This window comes from Canis lupus, chromosome 9 (assembly GCF_011100685.1).
Source record: "Canis lupus familiaris isolate Mischka breed German Shepherd chromosome 9, alternate assembly UU_Cfam_GSD_1.0, whole genome shotgun sequence".
Taxonomy (NCBI): Eukaryota; Metazoa; Chordata; class Mammalia; order Carnivora; family Canidae; genus Canis; species Canis lupus.
Genome location: NC_049230.1, coordinates 13,997,154 through 14,018,756, shown reverse-complemented (window position 1 = coordinate 14,018,756; position 21,603 = coordinate 13,997,154). Strand labels below are relative to the sequence as shown.

At 44.8% G+C, this 21,603-nt stretch overlaps 1 protein-coding gene across 3 annotated transcripts in view; it reads right to left on the bottom strand.

Moving 5' to 3' along the window:
• PITPNC1 (phosphatidylinositol transfer protein cytoplasmic 1) overlaps positions 1-21,603 on the bottom strand; it is a 257,577-nt gene that overhangs the window by 43,531 nt on the left and 192,443 nt on the right. For all 3 annotated transcript variants that reach the window (XM_038546821.1, XM_038546820.1, XM_038546822.1), the window contains one exon: positions 2,365-2,460. In XM_038546821.1, the coding sequence (XP_038402749.1) occupies positions 2,365-2,460 (96 nt within the window). The remainder of the gene's footprint in view (positions 1-2,364; positions 2,461-21,603) is intronic.

The window sequence follows — 21,603 nt, the reverse complement described above, 5'->3', positions numbered from 1 at the left end:
TGTTGGGCTTCTTCTGCTTCTTCATGTGTGTCACCTCAGGGTCCCCACATGTGATCTTACCCTCACCCGGAGCACTATCCCCCAGCTCTTTTCATCCTGCAGGTGTCGGTATGTCATTACTTCCAGGACATCTTTCCGGATTCCATCCTCTGAAATTCAGTTTCACCATCATTGTCTCTTTCCGCATCATGCATGCTTCCTTATGGCACTTGTGACTTTCAAGTCTATCTATCCTCATGTGATTCTCTACTGTTGGCTCCCCTGCTAGATTGGAAATATCTTAAGGGAAGAAGGGACTCTTAGTGGCTCTTCTGCTCACTGCCGTGTGGCCATCTTAATACAGTATGGGACACTCAGTGCATATTTATTGGATGAATGATTGTTCACCTCTCACTTCCTTGGTCAAACTGTGTCCAGAGGGATGCCTGGATGGCTCAGTGGTTGAGCGTCTGCCTTTGGCTCAGGTTGTGATCCTGGGGTCCTGAGATCAAGTCCTGCATCTGGCTCCCCGCAGGGAGCCTGCTTCTCCCTCTGCCTATGTCTCTGCCTCTCTCTCTGTGTCTCTCATGAATAAATGAATAAAATCTTAAAACAAAAACAAAAACACAACACCCTGCATCTAGAAAAGAATACTTTATGGCCAAGAGAAATGAATGACTATGAAGAATGAAGTAAAACCTCCTCGCTTGTCTGTGTAAATGAAAAGAAGCTTTCCAGTGCTGGTTCTTGGGAAAACAAAGCACAAGGAGATGAATCAGGCACCCGCTGACTAGAAATGAGACTTGTTGATTTTGTCATTAGTATTCCATATTTATCCCAAAACTTCCCACCCAATCAGGAGGGAAGTCCCTGAGTCCCAGGCAGGATCACATCACAGCAATCTAAGAGGAAGAGCTGAAATTAGTTCAGTTTTCTACCTGGAAGGCCTGAGCTCCCCAGGTGGTCAGGATGCCCAAGTTGGACAGCAGCCCCCACCCAGGCCCGAGGAGCCTCGGAGGTGATGGGGCACCAGCTTCACCCGATGCACGATGCTCTGATGCATCAGCGAAGCCCGTAAGTATTGGTGGACTTGCTATGAAACCACAGAAGTATCTCCTCCGTAGAATGAGACAAGGGGAGGCCAAGTTTCTCCTCCTCTTCTGTAGGTACAGTTATTTAGAGAGCATTTCACTTGGTTTTTCTGAAAATTCATGAGCGTGGTTGGCTGCAGTGAGCAGTGTAAACGGATGACGCTAAAACGCTCAGCCTTTGAATCAAACTGAGAGTAATTCACATCAGCCTCTCCGGGTCTTTTGAAGAAGGGACCAGCTGCAGAGCACACACCTGCAATTAAGCAGCTAAGCATTCACTAAGACCAGGTTAGAATCCCAAAATGAGGAGGGAAAAAGATAAAACAAAACAAAACAAAACCATCTGAACCACATTGGGAGCCCAGTTGGTAGATCGGCAGAATTCATTTTCAACAGGTTTATTTAGTTAGGTCTTAAATCAGCCTTAATGAATCCGGGAGAAGAGTGTCAAGGTCCATGTGTTATGGCTCAAGGATGAGTCTGGGACCCCGAGTCCAAACATCCTGTGATTGGCTGCCCTGTTGCTAAACAACTAAAATAGCCCTGCATCCGCTGTCATCACGGGGGGCGGCGAGGGGATGTCATTTACAAGGGGGTCACTCCACGTTCCGCCAGCAGCCATTAATAAAGTGCTAACAGGATATCAGTGGTGACTTGCACCAACAGTAAAATAACAAGGTTGGACTGCGGTAAACAACGGATCCTGGCAGGGGGGAAGCTGTAGAAAAACATATGCTCTTCAATTTATTCTCAGTCAAGAATGAAAAAAAAAAAAATAGAGGAGAAACCCTAACGCAGGAGGCGCTTCCTGTTTTGAGAGAAAGGTTCTGTGTCAAGATGAGCTGTTGGAGTTTCAATATTCACTCAGAGGACGGATTGAGCATTTTCTTTGTTACACCCCAAAGATACAAAGAAAACCCAGCCCCTGCCCTCGCAGGGCATGTAAATGGGGAGGCAGGTCACGCAGGTCCTGGCAAAACAGGAAGTCAGAGGTGGTGCTGTTTGTTGGAGGCCAGTATGGTGGATGGTTCGGCCTGGTCAATAGTGTGCTGCCCAGAAGGATGGCAGAGCGGCAGGGAGACAGGAAATCTAAATGGAAATGGAGTGGCAGCCAAGCCCCTGAGGAATAGGAACTTTATTCTGAGACTCGCATTAAAAAAATCCAGCAAGATGTGAGACCAGATTGAATCAACACAGAGATGGATGCGAGTCTCCCAGGTCAGGACTGACTTAATAAATATTTGTTGAATGACTGAATGAATCTCTTCCACAGGTCATCCCATTTAGTGCTTACCTCAGATTCTTTGTAGTAACGTTCTGGAATCTCATCGCAGGCGATATCAATAAAGCAAACTTCTCTCTCTAGGTCTTTGGCTTCATTGTCAAAAATCTGAAAGAGCAGAGCAACATATCAAAGGTTAGTGATGTGAGGTGCCCACGGCTGGCACGACTGCGCCTGAAGCGGAATGACACCCCGCAGAGCATCTTCACATGGCTCAGTGCTCCCGGCTGCTGCTTTCTGCCTGCCTCAGGTTGTGCGAGAATCATGAAAGGCTTTTATTCATCGCTTACGTTTTGGCACATCAGAGGCAGGTGTAGCATCAATCACCACTTGGTGAGGGGGTAGAAGAAAAAGTGGTCTGTTTTTAGAAGTCCGAGAGCGAAGAAATAAATCTCTTCCAAAAATGAAGTCTGCTGATTTTTTTGGCAGTTAATCTGGACAGGGGGAGTGAAGAGGATACAAAGGGTCCAGCTAGATAGGCGGCAACAACAAGCAGTAATGGAACCCAAGATTTATGGAAGAGAAGTGTGGGTTTTTTTTTTTTTCATTAAAATGTTTATGTATATTTAACTTCACACACAACACATGCTCATGGCGGAAAACACAGATAAACAAAAAGAAGAAAATAAACATCGCCCACAAATTCATTATGCAGGAATAAACACATGTATTGCTCTTGATCATTGAAGAGCACGATTTCCTTGGGACACGCAGGAGTAAGAAGGCAGGGCTTGGGGAGAAAGTGAGAAGCTAGAGATGGAGCCCCGACCATCTACTGTAGGTTCCACTGCCCCCAGAAAGCCCATCACTTGCAAAGAAATATGTAATAAAACAGCTACATATACATAAAATTTGATGGAAAGATAAAGTTCCTCTAGTTTTTCCCATGGCCATTTTTCTGATCTACAAGGATGATCTTCCCAGCCCTCCTGAAGTGTGGTAAACAGATTACGTTTGCAAAACCACTTTATCCCTGGAAAGCGTCTTAGCTATATCCCCACCTCACTGTTTGGCTAATTCCTGCAGGTGAAATCAACCGTGAACACTGATTAAATCTGATTCTTCAGTAGAAAATGAAATATTTTGGAAGAACAGGGTGGTTGATGCCTAAGAATATTGTCTTGACACAAATTCGGTGCCTGTTAATAACATGATTTCCCACAGGACCACATGTGCAGGGCCCTTTCCAATGCCACACTTTCCTTGGTTTGATTCTCGGACTTGAAACAACTGGTCCTTTCCAAAAGCTTTCTGAATAATATCTGTGCTGGTATTTATCTTCCAAGTCTGATGTTTGCTCTGTTGCCTGTTTTCTTCGAAAACGGTCAGAGACTGGACCCTTCAGACTTGTCCAAGGAGACTGACTGCCCAGCCTGACCTGAGGTGGCCACTGTGTTTTCCTTAAAGGGAGAGAAGGAGGGGTTCTTGGATCAGCTCTAGCTTCTTCCACTGCCACTTGAAGTCCAGTGCTTGGGGACACTCCTACAGTGTTTAGGAAGGACAGGTGGATGGTTTTGAAATGAAACGGAGAGAATTTGGGGAAACGAGTTCAAGTTTGAGTGGATAAATCAATTGTAAAATGAAATACTGGGTCTTGGGTTGTTTGCAGGAGTCCCTCTCTCCCCCACTGTCTCCTCCTCCTCTCCCCCTGCCCTTCCTCTACACGAGTCTCTTTTAAGTGTGTGCCAAGAGAAGAAAGACATGTGCCTCATTAAGAAAACAAAACAAAATGGAACATCCCAGAGGGAAATGAGCTTCTAGAGAGTAAATTACAAAAGAAGTTAGAGAGGTTTGATGTTTATTGGTGGTCAAATTTATGAGACTGAAATAAGGGGAAAAAAACAGGGGTTAAGGGAGTTACTGACAGATTGTGTGGCTTTTCCTAATTTAATTCAAACATTTTTGATCACTTATTATACCGGTTATCATATTATCGCCTCTCAGCTGCAGAGTAACCCGTTAGTCTCTGCTCAGAGATAATGGACTGGATCCTGGAAGCACTTCTTTTTTACAGCAAGTATGACATTAAGCCATTTACTGGAGGGACCCAGCAGGAAGTAGGGGGCTGCTCTTCCTGGTTTGGGATCTTCTCCTGCTGTGGAGTCTGTCAGTGGAGACGTGTGGTGGTGCTCTGTCTCAGCTGCATGCCCAGAGCGCCTAGCTGCCTGGTGACCTTGGGGCCCTGGCCCTCCACATGGAGCACCATGCGCTCCAGGGCTTGCATTGGCTGTGGCACTCTGACTCGACACACCTGCCCAACGCTCTCATCTCTTACCAGCGCCCGGAGGGCTGATTTCCACTGCCTAGCAACTGTGGACCAGCTCTGGTCCCGGAGACCCAGCCCATTTCTCCACCATCCAGTGGGCTATGACCACAACCCTCCAGTGAAGTCTCAGCCCCAGCCATGGAGAGGGGCCCCTCCCAAGTTTGTTCTTCATTCTGTATTCTCTGTCAGCCTTAGATACCCTTTGGAGTTCTCTTTCTTTTCTAATTTTTATTTTTTTAGATTTTATTTATTTTTATTTGGGGGAGACAGAGAGTGTAGAGGGAGGGGTACAAGGACAGAATCTCAAGTAGACTCCATGCTGAGCATGGAGCCGGACATGGGGCTCAATCCCACAAACCTGAGATCATGACCTGAGTTGAAGGCAGATACTTAACCGACTGAGCCACCGGGGCACCCCTGAAGTTTTCTTTACATCTTTATAGTTACTCCTATCAAAGTTGAATAATTCCTCACACTCCCCCTGTTCAAATAATTGTGTGCTCTATGCCTCCTGATTAGGCCCTGATGCAGAATAAAGTATTTGCTACAAAGAAAGAATAGACTATAAAAGCCAGGAAGAGGAGGCATTTCTGTTGAGTCAACAAGTAAGTACATCATCAGGACACTGGGAGAAAACCAAGCTGAGAAAATTCTCATTTTTCAGATGAGAAAACCAAGGCTCGAAGAAGTAAAGAGCTTTGCCTGAGGTCACACAAGAGTCAGTAGGGAAGTTCAGATTCAGGGCAAGTCTCCAGCCTTCACCAGCAGGCTCCTCTTGTGATAAAAAGCTGTCTCTTGGCACCCAACCAGGAAGATAAATATCAGTCGAAAGTGCTTCCTGCTTCTTTCCAGAAAGATGAAACTGGAATCTGGTTCTCTTCCTGCTACTTATAAAATGTATGTCCTGAGTAGCTGAGTTGTGGAACTCTCCTCAAACTGGGAACGTTTCTGCGTATAGCAGAAATAGTAGTCGACATGGGACATGGTAGCAGTAGAATCTATTTACATCCCTGCTTCAGTTCAGACTCTGACCTCCTTCATTATCATGACACTTAATTTTCATTGAAGATGAACTACCAAGCACTTCTGCAGACACCCATTCAGGGCAGGGGTTTCCACCACTTGAACAAAGCCACAAAAAATCACTCTGACGCTTGAGATTGAAAAATCTCTTAAGGCTTGAGATTATAGAGAGTTTTAATTTTCTTTTTTTTTTTTTTTTTTAAATTTTTATTTATTTATGATAGTCACACACAGAGAGAGAGAGAGAGGGGCAGAGACATAGGCCGAGGGAGAAGCAGGCTCCATGCACCGGGAGCCCGACATGGGATTCGATCCCGGGTCTCCAGGATCGTGCCCTGGGCCAAAGGCAGGCGCCAAACCGCTGCGCCACCCAGGGATCCCGAGAGTTTTAATTTTCAATAAATAATTAATCTCCCAATGGTTAGAGATTTTGGGAGGTGCTCTTTAGGGGCTCAGTAAGTACCTACTGAACTAATGGATGGCATTAGCTTTTACTTTCCAAAGAGGAATCTAAGGCAGGAATATAGATTACTAACCGATCTTAGTTTCCTTTTATGACCGAGGATTCTATTTCCTTGGTTGTAAGCACCCTAACTTTCCATCACTCTCAAAAGAGGGCTCAGCAGAGTGGAAACTTCACAGTATTAGCTGACAGGGCCTACGTTGGGAATCAGATGAGCTGAGTTTGAATTGGATTATCTCCTGTGTCACCTTGGGCAAGACCCTGCTCCTCCTTGGGGTCTACATATTCTCATTGAAAATCTACCTTCTATTAGGTAGATGGGTGCCAGGAACTTGTGAAACAGAATTGTACCCAAAATTTGGGGAGGTGTATTTTTCTGGAGCAAGGGTTCAAGCACTTTCATCTGATTATCCAAGAGATCTGTGGCCCCAATGAGGTTGTGAACAAGAGACCCAAATGACCACTAAAATTCCTTCCAGTTAAAATGTCTGCAGTGTTGTGTGACCTCTGGGTCATGTTAGTCGCCCATGCCTTACTCTTCGGCCCCTTCTTTCTCTGCCCCTTCACTCTACAGCCAGCTGACTTGGGTGGTGCTCAGAAGGGGCTGCAGCAGAGAAACAGAACAGGGGCAGTGGTCATGATGTAGTGTAATCAGAGGCCGTAACGAGGGTGAAACAATCTAATTTTCATGCTCAGTTTAAGGGCATGATCCAGAATTAAGCCAATACTATTGTAGACAGACGGTTAGTTAGGCCCCAGAGAAAAAATAGCTGGGCTTCCCCAGCAGCAGTGGCAGTAGCTGCCAGGATTCTGGTCAAACCACTGGCTCTTTGAGCTGGAATAAGAGATCTGCTGAGATAGTTGATGATGACGTGCATCTTTTGATACATCAAGCCAAAGCTCCACCAGGGCGGCTGAGCACCTTGATGGTCTTGGGAACTTCTTGGGAGAAGCTGTTCCCTTCTGAGATGGGAGGTGGGTTTGGGAGTTAATTGTGGTACTTTCCCTATATCTCCTATAATAATGTTCCCATCTTTGATTAATTACTAGAGACATGCCCACCCATGGATTATCTGCAGTGGATTTCAGTGCCAATCTGGTTGACTCTCCTAACCTCCTCCCCACCCCTACTAGGCAATGAACACTCAATAAACAAACTCCTATTGATATGAATTGAGCAATACTACAATGAGAAGCCAAATCTCCTGAGTAAATATTATCTTATAGATTCCAAATAAAAAGAGAGTAATCTTTCTTTTGTAAAGCATTATTAAGTATGAAGCACCTTTAAAAGCTTAATATACTTTGACCTAGTAAGCTTAAGCTTTGAGAATTTATCTTAAGAATCTTAAATAAAGGAAAAGCTTTATGCACAAAGATTTTCATCCTGACATTATTATAATGGCAAGAAAAAATAAAGAGAGAAAGGAAGAAAACAGTTTAAATATCCCAGTATGAGAGAATAACCTCGTAAAGTATGATAAATCCATTTGGTGAACTATTCTGTGGTAGCCATTAACAACACCATTCTTAAAAATGATTCTCCTGGGAGAGTATATTTGGAGATGGGTGGGATGGAGAAAGGGAGGTACCCCATATATTTTTTTTAAGATTTTATTTTTAAGTAATCCCTATACCCAACATGGGGCTCGAACTTACAACCCCATGATTAAGAGCTGCATGCTCCACCAACTGAGCTAGCCAGGTGCCCTGAGGTACCCTATATTTAACATGTGGTTATAACTCAGAAGGGAAAGGTACATTGATAAATATGGAATGTGTTTTGACAATGCACTAGATTTCTTCCTTGAATGGGGATGTCTTTTTAGAATATGAAATCTCTCGTTATAGTCCAGTGAGGGACAACACTGGGTGCAGCAGCTTTTCAGAAAATCACAATTCTGGGAATCATGGATTCTGCATCCCTTTTCTCTATCATGGTAACTTTTCTGGTTTAAAACCTAAACTTGGGATCCCTGGGTGGCGCAGCGGTTTGGCGCCTGCCTTTGGCCCAGGGCGTGATCCTGGAGACCCGGGATCGAATCCCACATCGGGCTCCCGATGCATGGAGCCTGCTTCTCCCTCTGCCTATGTCTCTGCCTCTCTCTCTTTCTCTCTCTGTGACTATCATAAATAAATAAAAATTAAAAAAAAATAAAACCTAAACTTATTTATTTTAAAAATAGGCTCCATGCCCAACGTGGGGCTTGAACTCATGACCCTGAGATCAAGAGTCGTGTGCTCTACTGACTGAACCAGCTAGGCATCCCTAAGATCCAAGTTTAGATTAGAACTATCTGTACTTTCAGCATAATTTTTCTGTAAACCTAAAGCTGCTCTAAAGAATAAAGTCTATTTTTTTTTTAAGTTGAAGGGTTAAAAAAGATCCAAGCTTAGTAGCTACATTTATTTATCTTCCCAAGCTACCAAGGATACAAGGTAGGGGCGGATGATTAGTAGGGATTGAGAAAAGTCTACCAGTCATCTTGCTTTATGCTTCAGATATGATTAAAGTGCAAAGAATTTCAGCCAAGCCACTGTTCTCCTCTAACTTCATTTTGCTGCATTTGGGAGGTCTCAGGGGAAGCAACTGACTAAGGCATACCAACAAAGAACAGGTTCAGCAAGAAGAAACCTTGGAAGCACAATAACTGTGTTAACAATGTTTTCATTTTAATGCTCCAGATTTGCAAAGTGGCCATTGGTTTGGTGGTGATGATGGCCGCTGGGTTAACACATTAGGCATGATGGGGCTAGAGTTTGATTCACGGTTTATTGATTATTATCTATCAGCAGCATACCTGGTGGGCAGAGACTGAAATGCACTAATGGCTGGGATGAAAAAATAGTCCAAGTTATTGACAAGACAAACCACCACTTCATTATCCCATCTTTACTGGTATTCTCACCAAGAACATTTTCACATCTACACAATTCAATGGTGACTGTTTCATAAATATGTATGCTTTAACCCAAGAGCATGCAACTTGTCTTCCAACTGCCATTAAGACAGAAATGAAAAAACAGGATGGTCTTTTTTTTTTTTTAAAGGTATTATTTATTTATGAGAGAGAGAGAGAAAGAGAGAAAGGGAGGCAGAGACACAGCCAGAGGGAGAAGCAGGCTCCATGCAGGGAGCCTGACGTGGGACTCGATCTCGGGTCTCCAGGATCACGCCCTGGGTTTAACAGAGCTAAACCACTGAGCCACCCGGGCTGCCCCTTCTTTGGTCTTTTAATAAACATCTCTCTACCTCCCATTCCCCCACCTGGAATACAGAGTTGAAGAACTGATTTGTTCTGTTAGGTGCAGTTACTTAAAGACAGTGGTCTGGAAAGAAAAAGAAACTAGACACAGCAATAAAAAAAAAAAAAATCAGCAAACATTTATGAAGCACCTACTATGTGTTCAACACATGACTTCAAACTTCCTCCCCAGTTTGAGCACAAGGGGGCTTATGATTTTGCACAGAAGACTAGATTGAATGCACGACTGAATCAATCACACCATATAAAATATAACCTATATGTTACTAAACTATTGGGTTTATTTATTTTAAGATTTTATTTATTTATTCATGAGAGACACAGAGAGAGAGTCAGAGACATAGGCAGAAGGAGAAGCAGGCTCCATGCAGGTAGCCCAATGGGGGACTCGATCCCTGGACCCTGGGATTGCGACCTGGGCCGAAGGCAGATGCTCAACCACTGAGACACCCAGGCAACCAAGTACTGAGTTTTAAAAGGTATGCTCAGACAAGAGTATTCCAGGCCAAATTCAGCAAGGAGGAAACTCAGCAATGGCCCATAGTAGTCTGGACTCAGGATCATTATTTCAGCAGCAGGAGTAAGTCAAAAGACTGGCCATTTAGTGTTGTGTGGGAAGGAGCCCCACCATGTGCCTGCACCGTATGCTCCTGAGACACCAGAGCCTGGGGTATAACTCATGGCTGCTGGGGTTTCTGTCTTGGGGGGCCCAGAGAACTGTCTGCCTGTGCTGGGGATGCAGGGTAAGTGACGGCCTCATACCCGCTCCAGAATAGCCCTTGGTTTTGGAGCCGAGTAAGAGCCCCATCTGGTAATATGATGGGAGGTGAACTGCTTTGACTTAATCCTCATTAAATGCTCCACTGGCCATTGGATTTAGGGGGTATTAAGGCTGAGTAAAGGAAACTCATCTGTCAGGGTTAGGCCAGTTTGTCTTAGCTGCTGGGTAAACTTCAGTGCTTCCCCAGAGAATGCTCCCTGGTGGACAATATCATTAGGCTTTCAGTGCAGAATGGAAAACTGCTTTCCCAAAGCCAGTGGGAGTAGCAAAGCAAGCTGAAGGCAAAGGTTTCCACCCACAAGTGTCTGAAAAAATTCTGTCTTCAATGGGGTGGTAATGACGCCTGCACAGAGCTGCTGGAGAGGTGGAGAGGGGTGAGGGATGAGGCAGGGGTGCTCTAAAGAACGCCTCTGTGAATCTTGATGGAACATTCTTGATGAGCTGTTTTGTTTTCCTTATACTGCCTTCTCTGCATTGATTGCCAGCTTACTTACCTTCCAGTGTACTGGGATTGAGTGTTAAAGGGCTCCAGATAGACAATGGGAGGAAGGGACCCAGAGGGAGTCTTCTCTTTAGAAAGCTGCTTTGGACCTACGTTAAATTTCCAGGTGTTCTAGTTACCCATCCTTATGGAGTGCATGGGTGGGGTAAAGCTCTCAGGGATGTGAGCTGGCAACATGAGGACACCTCTGTGAAGAGAAAGGGTTCAGGGAGTGAGGGGTGAGAAAGTAGCACCACTGCTTGTCAATTGGGGAGAATATCGTCACGACCCAGCAAGCCTGGAGTGTCTTAGATGGCACAGGGGGAGCAGGGCGGGGGACCTGGGTTAGGAGAGGGTAGGATGGGGACAAGTACAGCTCTGGATGGTGGGAGACAGCCTAGATCAGAGATGAAGATGGGTGGTGGAGTGGGCTGGCTTCCCTTGGCACCATCTATGAGTATTTTGCACATTATCTACAGGTCTCTGGACAGTGACCAAGGGAAGGTGCATGCACTTGGCGAAGACCAGGGCTCAAGATGGACCTCGAGCTTCTAGCACAGTGAAGATCATTCCCACCTTGGCAGACGGTAATAAGCATGCCAGTGGGGGTCCTCGGGAGGCCAGGAAGCATGAGTATAAAAGAAAGCCCCATGGTGAGCCGTCTTGAGGGAGCTAATTCCAGAAAGTGGGGCATTCATGGTGTCAGCCACAAAGGCTTGCCTGTTTCTTCCACGAGTCACTGAATAATGTTTCTCTATATTAGTTCAAATTAATTAAACTCCTAAACAGAACTCTCTGCCAAACAGGCTTCCAAGATAGGTGCTTTGGGAAAGTTCATAATGGTCATCCCCAGTTCCCCAGTGTGAGCACACAGAAACTACTGGTAGGACTCCCAAATCACTCAATCTGGCCCCTTCGTGGTTGAACTAGCACAGAAGGCGCACCACACCCTCCAGGGTTTTTCTTTTCTTTTCTTAAGAAAAAAAAAAAAAAAAGAAGTTTCTCAGGAAGTAGATGTTTTTAATTAGAAGAATCAAGTACAAAGAAGAAATATGGCACTAGCAACCACCCATAAAGGTTATACAGATCTTAATCCTCTTATCCTTCTAGTATGGGACAGACACAATTTTTAAAAACCAACTGTAGATCTAGTGCCATTTTTGTCATTCACACAAAAATAAAGGACAACTCAGTGCCTTAGCAAGGTATATTGATCCCCTCCCCCCCTTTTTAAGGCTCCTTCCCCCTAGAACAAGTTTTTTAAAAACAATTATTTGGGGAGTTTACAATTCTCCAAATTCCTGGAACCACCACTACAATTAAGGTAAAGAACAGTTTCATCAGCCCAAAAAACTAATTTATAGTCACACCCTCTGCATGCCCCAACCCCTGGCAACCACTGACTTGTTTTCCATCCCTATAGCTTTTCTTTTTTAAAAAAAGATTTCATTTATTTATTTGAGAGAGAGAGCACATGCGTGTGCACACATACACATGAGTGGGGGAAGGGCAGAAGGAGAGGGACCAGCAAACAGACTCCTCACTGAGCACGAAGCCCGATACAGGGCTCCATCTCAGGACCCTGAGATCAAGACCTGAACCAAAATTAAGAGTCAGATGTTTAACCAACTGAGCCACCCAGGTGCCCCTAAGTTTTTTTCTTTTTAAGAATGTCATACTGGGGGGTGCCTAGATGGCTCAGTTGGTTAAGTATCTGCCTTCAGCTCATGTCATGATCCCAGGGTCCTGGGATCGAGGACTGAATTGGGCTCCTTGCTCAGAGGGGGAGCCTGCTTCTCCCTCTGCTCCTCCCACCTGCTCATGCTCTGTCTCTTTCTCAAATAAATTCAATCTTTAATATAATCTTTAATATAAGAATGTCATACAGAGGTGCTTAGCATGGAGCCTAAAAAAAAAAAAAGAAGAATGTCAGACAAACAGAATCATACAGATTTTAGCTCATTGAGACTGGCTCCTGTTATGCAGTAATGCCTTTGAGATTCATCCTGTTGTATATATCAAAGCTCACTCCTTTTTATCGCCAAGTAGTATTCCATTGTGTGGATGCACCACAGTCTGTTCACCAGTTCCCCCATTTCTAGCCTGGGGCGATGATGAATAGAGTCGCTAAAAGCACTTGTGGACAGGCTTTTGTGTGAACGCAAGTTTTCATTTCCCTAAGGTGCATACCCAGAAGTGGGGTTGTAGAGTGGTAGGGCATATATTGATTCTTCTTTATAAGCAGATGTATCATTACTCCTGTAGTAGATTGAATAATGTCTCCCCCAAATTCACACCTACCAGGAACCTCAGAATGTGACCTTATTCAGAAATAGGGTCTGTGCAAATCTAATTAGTTAAGGATTGCTATGGACTGATATGTATAATGCTCCAAAATTTGAAATCTAATGTCCAGGGCATCCCTAGTGGCCCGGCAGTTTAGCACCACCTTCAGCCCGAGGTATGATCCTGGAGTCTTAGGATCGAGTCCCACATCGGGCTCCCTGCATGGAGCCCGTTTCTCCCTCTGCCTGTGTCTCTGCCTCTCTCTTTGTCTCTTTCTCTCTGTGTGTCTCTCATGAATGAATAAATAAAATCTAGAAAGAAGAAAGAAAGAAAGAAAGAAAGAAGAAAGAAAGAAAGAAAGAAAGAAAGAAAGAAAGAAAGAAAGAAAGAAAGAAAGAAAGAAAGAAAGAAAGAAATCTAATGTCCAAAGGGTGTTAGGAGGTGGTAGGCTCTGGGGAGGTGATTAGGTCATGAGGGTGGAGCTCTCATGAATGGGATTAGCACTCTACAGAAAAGACCCTACAGAGCTCCCTAGACTGTTTGTCTTTCTTTCTTTCTTTCTTTCTTTCTTTCTTTCTTTCTTTCTTTCTTTCTTTCTTTCTTTCTTTCTTTCTTCTTTCTTTCTTTCTTCTTTCTTTTCTTTCTTTCTTTCTTTCTTTCTTTCTTTCTTTCTTTCTTTCTCTTTCTTTCTTCTTTTCTTTTCTTTCTTTTCTTCTTTCTCTTTTTCTTTCTTTCTTTTTCTTTTTTTTACCACGTGAGGACACAGGAAGGAGTTGGCAGCCTGCAACTCAAAAACCAACAATGTTGGTACCCTGATCCTGGACCTCCTGCCTCCAGACTGTGAAATAAATCTCTGTTGTTTTTAAACTTCCTAGTCCATGAAATGAAAATCATCCTGGATTTAGGATGGCTCCTAAATCCCATGACTAGTGAATGTCCTCTTGTGAAGAGGACACAGACACACAAGGAGATTCTTTCCCAGAACCTTTGCAAGGAGCACAGCCCTGGCCAACACCTTGATTTTGGACTTCTGGCCTCCATAACTATGAGGGAATACATTTCTGCTTTTTTAAGCTGCCCAGTGTGTGGTAATTGGTTATGGCCATCCTAGAACACCAATACAACTCTCCACTTTTTTTGGCGGGGGAGACCCCCTTTCTCAAACTCAAGATGAAACTCCCTGGAGTAGACAAAGAGTAGCTTTCTAAGAGGAAAACACTGTTCTGAACTTCCATGAATAAAGGCAACCAGGCCTTCTTTGTTGTGTTATTCAATGTGTGCAGTCAGAAGAAAGAGAAGATGAAAAGCAAACTTGAGCTCCTGAAGTGTGGACTTCAGGCTGGTGATGGAGATCCTTGCCTAGACCCAACTTTCACCTGCAGGTCTTCTTTTCAACTAGGCCTCACCCTTGGGCTCTGTCCTTGGCTGGTTTAGTGTTTTGTTTTGTTTTTTTTTTTTTTTTTTTTTTTTTTTTGTAAAGCAAGAATCCTGTTGAGGCACATTTAGGGAGAAATCTCTCACTCTTGCTATCACCTTGGCTTGCCGTCAGCAAGAATCCTCTCAAGTCAGGGGTGTCTGGGTGGTTCATTTGGATTAGGAACCAGCTCTTGCTTTCAGCCCAGGTCATGATCTTAGGGTCAAGGGATGGAGCTCAAGTGGGGCTCCACACTCAGTTGGGAGTCTGCTCAAGATTCTTTCTCTCCCTCTCTCTTTGCCCCTCCCCCTGCTCTCTCTGTCTCTCTTAAAAAAAAGAAAAAAAAAAAAAGAATCCTGTCATTCAGCCAGAATCCTCCTTCCATCCACCGATCCCCATGCTGCACCTTGACTGTCGGTCACTGCTAGCCCTTTCTGTGCTCAGAGTTTAGCTCATCTCTCTTCCTATAACAAATATTCATTGGATTAGTCTCCCTGAATGAGGCTTGCCTTACCATCTTTAACAAGTGCCAGGAGTCATTTTTCTTCAATATTGGCCCATGGAGGAGATTTCCTTCCATTCCCCCACCTACCTCAAAGGTTGCAGCAAATTCAACAGGGAGAGAAACCCAGTGACAACCATACAGAAGAGACAAGGGCATTGCTCATCCATAAAGTTCAAAATAAAAAGCTGCTGGTCCACGCACGTGGGGAGCGAGGGCGACAGAGAGACGCAAGAGGAAAGGGTGCCTGGGCACGTGGCAGGGTGGAGATCTAAGGGTAAGAGAGCCCGACAAAGTACAAATGATTGCCCAGTGTGATCCCTTTGAGGGAAAGGACACTTCAGTCTATTCCGGGATGTGTCTAGAAAGAGCTCTGGCGCACCAGCGGAGGGTTGAGAACCGTTTCGCACGGTGACCTGAGGTTCGAGGCAGGGAGCCATGGTGAACCCTGCGGTTCGTTTGGGGGAGATGAAAAGGTAGGGCAGAGGGTTCAAGAGACAGTAGTCACAGTGACGTGGTGACCGATGGGAAAAAAGATTGTGATTGGAAAAACAATGTTCTCATAAGGTGCTCCGGGTCATGGCAACTAATTGAGAAAAGGACAGAGAAGTATATTCAAGCAATGCAGAAAGGGTCACACATGCTCCGACACAATTCATTTACTAAAAAGGCTTCAGAGGCACAAAAAATTGCTTCCAAGTTACGGTTCCCAGGGCAGCTGGAACAAGGCTCTTTTCATAAACTTGGGCTAATTTTGGCACAGAGCAGCCTCAATCCGAATCCTTCCCCTGGGCCGCGGCCCCCTTCGGCCACCCAGGCCGCCGCCAGTTCAGGCCCAGGCCGCACACGGGCACGTGGGGACACGGCCCCGAGGCGGGGGACGGCTTCCCCGCAGGATGATCAATAACGCTTCCTAAAATAAGTCTCAGAAGCGGAGCTCAAAATAGTTGCAATTTCTCCCAGTTCTTTCTCATTTCAATTCGCAGGGTGGTCTCTGGGAACTAGAGCCCATGGTTTTCTCTGAAGCTGAGGAGCAGACATTTCTCCCGGCAGCGGCCGGCGGTGGGGCTCGCTGTGGGCCTGGCTCTGCAAGGTGACTCTGAACACCCCCTCCCCGTCCTTCCCCAAACCTTTTTTTTGAGCTTCAGCAATGAATCCTCTGCACAAAGCAGCAGAGTTCCTGACAGAGAAAAATGGCTAGTACCTGCTTTTCCCTGAGAAGCTACCAGCTCGGCCTTGAGGGAAGGGAATCAATGGCGGAGACAGATGGCTCGTTGAGGCCCAAGTGGTGGGGCAGCCACAAAGGGGAGTCGGCGGACAATGGGGAGAACTGCCACAGGGCTGGCGGCAGCTTCACTCCAGAGGCCCAAGAGTCCCTGCCTCTCGTCCGCCGCACAAGCGTCCTGAGGTACTTCAGGGCCTTGTGTCTCCTTCTAGCTCATTCCTGGCGTGCCTCTCTGGGCAAAACAACGTAATGGGCACCAGCCCAAAACCACTTCAGAATCATGATAGATTGCATCTACTGTCAGAAAAAACAAAATAAAGGAACAAATTGTTACATGTGCCTGGTAGGTCATGTTTTGTTTGGTTTTCCCTTCTGTGGGATTGGTTCTAAATACCTCTCAAAGCCAAGTTGGAGAATTCTGCGAGGCCTCCTGGCTGAGTTCTGCGGACACACCCCAGGCAGCCAACCGGAAGGCTCCAGAAGGATCGCTCCAGGCATGGATAAGACAGAGGTGGCTCAGCGGATGGGAGTGGGTTAGCTCCCTAAACTCTTCCCAAGGTGGTGGGTGATCAGGCCTGAAGCTCCCAAAGGGGTCTGTCACCTGTGCTTTCTCCCAGTGGGTAGGGAAGGCTTTCCTTTGGCTGCGGCTTTCCTGCCCTGACAGGCCAGCATGGGGGGCCAACTTTGGACTGTCTATCATGTCATTCCTGGATCAGCAACCTTCTCTTTTCTCTTTTTTCCTTACTGTAATACCTCTTTATCGTGGGAAATACAGTTAAGAAAATTACAGAGAGAGAAAATACGGCGTGGCACTACAAGGCCTGACTCCAGTGTCAGCAGACACAGGCTTGCGACCGGGCTCTGCTGCTTGGCTGGGTGACCTTGCACATGATACTGAGGACAGTTGGACCTCATTTTTCTGATCTGTAAAATAAGAGCAGTATCTGTGCTCCCCTCTTTGGGTAGCAGAGAGGGATCCATGACAGAAAGCAGGCAAGGCCCAGTTCATTTTGACCTGGCCTTGGTAAATGCCCTGGGTGTCAGGTGTCACTATCGCTGAAGGGGGAACAAGGCCAGCACTCATTTTCAAAGTCTGAATTGTGTTTCATTATATTCCTGTAATACAAATGCACGCATCTTGCTATGGTCAACTGTTCCCCACCCCATTTCACCCTTTTGGTCCTCTTTGCAATGTTTATAATACTACACTGGACACCTGTAAAAAAATATTAGTCTTTGTTTTTTTTTTAAAAACAATCTGAAGATTTTATTTTTTAGTAATCTCTACACCCAACATGGGGCTCAAACCCACAACCCTGATATCAAGGTCGCATGCTCTACCGACTGAGCCAGCCAGGTGCCCCAAAATGTTAATCTTTGATTGTGAATGACCTAACAAATCTCCTCTATATTCCAGATGCTTTTCCTGAATTCCAGACCTTTTGATACAGACTGATTATTGGACACCAATCTCTGGCTTTACTCAAATTTAACATGCCAAATCCTACATTCATTATTACAAATCATTCATCATCCCAAATCCTACCTTCTTGGTTCTAGGGTGTGAGCCTGCTCCTCCTCTTGTGGTCTTTCAATCATCCAGAGTAGAAACTTGGGTGTTATTCTAAGCTCTTATTTCTTTCTCATTCTTGCATCTGTTCAGGCACTAAGTTTTATTAATTCCACTGCTTCTATATTTCAGCAATCCATCTCCTTGACAGACCTATTCTCTATTCACCTGGATGAATGCAGGACTTCTAACTTCCTTCCTTTCTTTTCCTTTCCTTTTTAAAAAATAAGCTCTAAGCCCAATGTGGGGCTCAAACTCACGACCCTGAGATCAAGTTACATGGTCTACCAACTGAGCCAGCCAAGTGCCCCAAACTTCCTTTTGATATCCTAGTTTCCACAATCCATTCATCTGTTTGTCCATCCATCCATCCATGCATGCATCCATCCATCTATCATCCCATCTACCTGAAGGAGAGCAGAATATGCCATCCCAAAATATGCCACTTTGACCTAACAATTATTTTGAATTAAAATTACTTGAGAGACAGCTGGTTCAAGAAGGACACTGTGACCCTTCTTTGTCCTCCTGGAAGGAGGAGATAAATCTCCCATGTGAAAAGTACCTTCTTCATACAGGGAGGGTAGATGGCATCCTTACCACCAGAAATAGGGAATTTAGAGCCGAGAGGCTATATAAACCAACCTTGTTACTTCTTCACTAATTTGCTGTTCCAAGCCCAAATCCCTTTATCTTGTCAATTCCTCACAAATTTACTGTTTCTTTGTCTAAGAGGTGTATGCTGGTCACTGCACTGATCACTTCTGCACTGGTCACTTCTTTGAGTCCCATATTTTTACAGGGTTCCCATATACCCAAAATTAATTTTTCTTCTATCAATCTGTCTTCTATCAATTAATTATTAGGGAAGTTAAAGCACTTAGAACTTAGAAGAAGGGAAACATTTTCCACCCTACATATCTATCCATCCATCCACATGTTCACCTTGTTTGGTTCCCGATATGTTAGAATGGTTTCTTTACAGTTCAGGGGTCAAAGCATCTGGTTCTAAGCCTGGCTCCATGGCTTAGGAATTGATCCCATGAACCCTTCCCAGTTCCATTTCATCATCTGGAAGTGAGTCCTCTCCGCATCCTGCCCCCTCACTGAGCCATCAGAACCAGGTGAGAGAATGGATGTGATAGTGCTTCTCAAGCTCCCAAATGCTATACCAGTGTATGGAATTAGTACATTTGTATCCACCTACGAACTCACACTCCCTGTCCTTTCTCTCTTCATTGCTCCAGGCATGCCTTACTCCCCACGGAGAACATCAGGTTCTCTAACTCACCATTTCAACCTTCCAAGCCCCAGCTCTTGCTCCTCAATGAAGGTTCTTCTTCATCCTACCTACCTGGCTCATACCAACTCATCTTTCAAAGTCATGGCTTCTGCCAAGCCTTCCTTTTACTAAAGCAACAATATGTATGGTGACATTGTGTGTGTGTGTGTGTGTGTGTGTGTGTGACATTTGGTTATGGTTCAATTCTTGGGTTCCCAGAGAACCCGACGCATAGGTCCCTAATGGAATTCCCAGGGGAATACTACCTGTAAATCAGTAGTTTGTCTCTGCTGTTGCTACTTTTGTAAAATTAGAGGGTCATAAATCATTCACACTCCAGGAAAGGGTATACAATGATCTTTCAGCTCCAGGCCTTTGAAGTCTCTTCAACTGAAGTCAAATCTAACAAGTGGCAACAGGCACATTGTGATTTTTGTTTTAAATGCTATTTATCTATTAAACTGGAGAACCCAGAGTAAATGTCCCAGCTGTCTTAGTTTGGAAAGCTGTCTGGCTGTGGGAGATGAAATCAACTTGACAGGTGACAGCAAAAGTTTTTCAATTCACTGAACTCTGCAAATCTGGACTAGTAGGATCTCAATGGCTCCAGTAAAATAGATGGCCATTGCCTAGGCCCCATAATGTGCCGCAGTAGCAGGAGCCCATGTGGCCCCAAGGTAGGGGGAACTAGGCTAAACTGATGTTTCTCACTCACCTGTGCATCCCTCTGTCTTTTAACGTCTCATACATCATCAAACCTAATGTTTTGCTGCTACTGAGCTGAACCATTCGACTAAATACCATCAGCTTTGGCTGTTAACATTAGCATTGGTTAGCTGTTCATCCAGTTTGTTGTTTGCCAGCAGAGGACATCTTGTTAGCCAACAAGTCGTAGCGGATGTCAAAGTTTAGGAGAAAAATGGTGAGAGGAAAAGGAAAGACTGAGGGAAAAAAAAAAAAAAGCTCATCCGTGAAATTTCCTTCTTTTTTGCAAATTCGGAAAAAATAACTGCACCATTTAATTTTAGAGGCTGAATCCCTTGGATCAAAGAATATTTAAGAGAGTCATGCCTCAATACCAAGGACAGCAAGAGCCTGAGGGGAAACTTAAGATCTCGCATGGAACAGACCCTTCCAGCACATTCTAAATAACACTTCCTGCTCTTTCATGTGCACACAAATCTAGGGAATCTTGCTAAAATGCAGGTTCTGGTTTAGTGTGCCTGGGGTAGGACTTGAGATTCTAATAAGCTCCCAGGTGATGATGCTGAAGTTTCCATAAACATCTGAGACTTGGGGGCTTTAAGTCAAGGCAAGGAGGACAGAATAAAGAAACTGCAGAGGAAAGTAGTGGTCAGATGGAATTCCATCCTGGCAATGGAAGCCACTGCGAAATGTTCTGATTTGGGGTCTGCATGGATCCCCTCAGGCAGCTCTATGGGAAGTGGGTTTAGTAAGAGAGATTGTCCTAGAAAAGAGATAAGGACTTCAACTAGAGTGACAGTAGTTGGAATGGAGAAAAACAAGATGGATGTAACAGTTAGGAGGTAAAACCATCCAAATGGAGTTTCTAAGCTCAGCAATTTAATTTGGCCTCTTTTTCCTAATCTGGTCAGACCTACTTCTGCTCTGAATGATCCTGTTAGGGATTCATCAGCAGTCTGCCCAAGTTAGAGGCCAGGTTAGCAGGAGTCCACTGTTGCTACTGCTTTCGGATTCTTTCTGCTCTCTCTCTCTCTCTCAGGGTGACCTTCCAGAGCAGGTGGCCATTATTCCTTCTCCAGTGCTGGAAGAGCACGTCAGCCTGTGCCTTGGCCTACACTGACCCCTCACATCACAGCCACAATACCAGCTCTGTGATGAACCCAGCTTGGAAAATGGAAGGAGGGCAAAGTCAGGGCAGCCATACCTGTTGGGGAAAGAGATTTTGGGAGTCCACAAAGATCCAATATTTGCTACTGTAGAATTCCTGCCAGAGATGCACAGTCTAAACTCAAACATGAGAATACAATTATGAAAACCCAAGATGAGGGACATCCAACAAAACATGGCCTATGCTTCTTTTAAAAAAAAAAAATCAGTGTCATGAAAGACAAAGAAAGCTGAGAAAAGTCCTCTAGATGATAGGAGACCAAAGAAAGTGGCAACTCTATGCAATTTATGTGCCTTTATCGAAACACGAACCATGAGGGTTGTTCACCATGGAAGTCATTATTGAGACAATTGGCAAAATGTAAATATGACTCAGAGAATAGCATTGCATCAATGTTAAATTTCCAGAATTTAATCATTGCATTATGATTACGTAAGGGAAAGTCCTTGTCTTTTTTTTTTTTTTCAAGATTTTATTTCTAGGGCACCTGGGTGGCTCAGTGAGTTAAGCGTCTGCCTTCGGTTCAGGTCATGATCCCAGGGTCCTGAGATCAAGCCCCATATGGGTCTCTCTGCTCAGCGGGGAGTCTGCTTCTTCTCCCTCTCCATGCCACTCCTCCTGCTTCTGCTCTATCAAATAAATAAATAAAATCTTAAAAAAAAAGAGATTTTATTTCTCAATTATCTCTATACCAAACGTGGGGCTTGAACTCACAACCCTGAGATTAAGAGTCATGTGCTCCATTGAGCCAGCCAGGCGCCCCAGGGAAAGTCCCTGTTCTTAAGACTCGCACACTTATGTATTTAAGGGTGAAGGGGT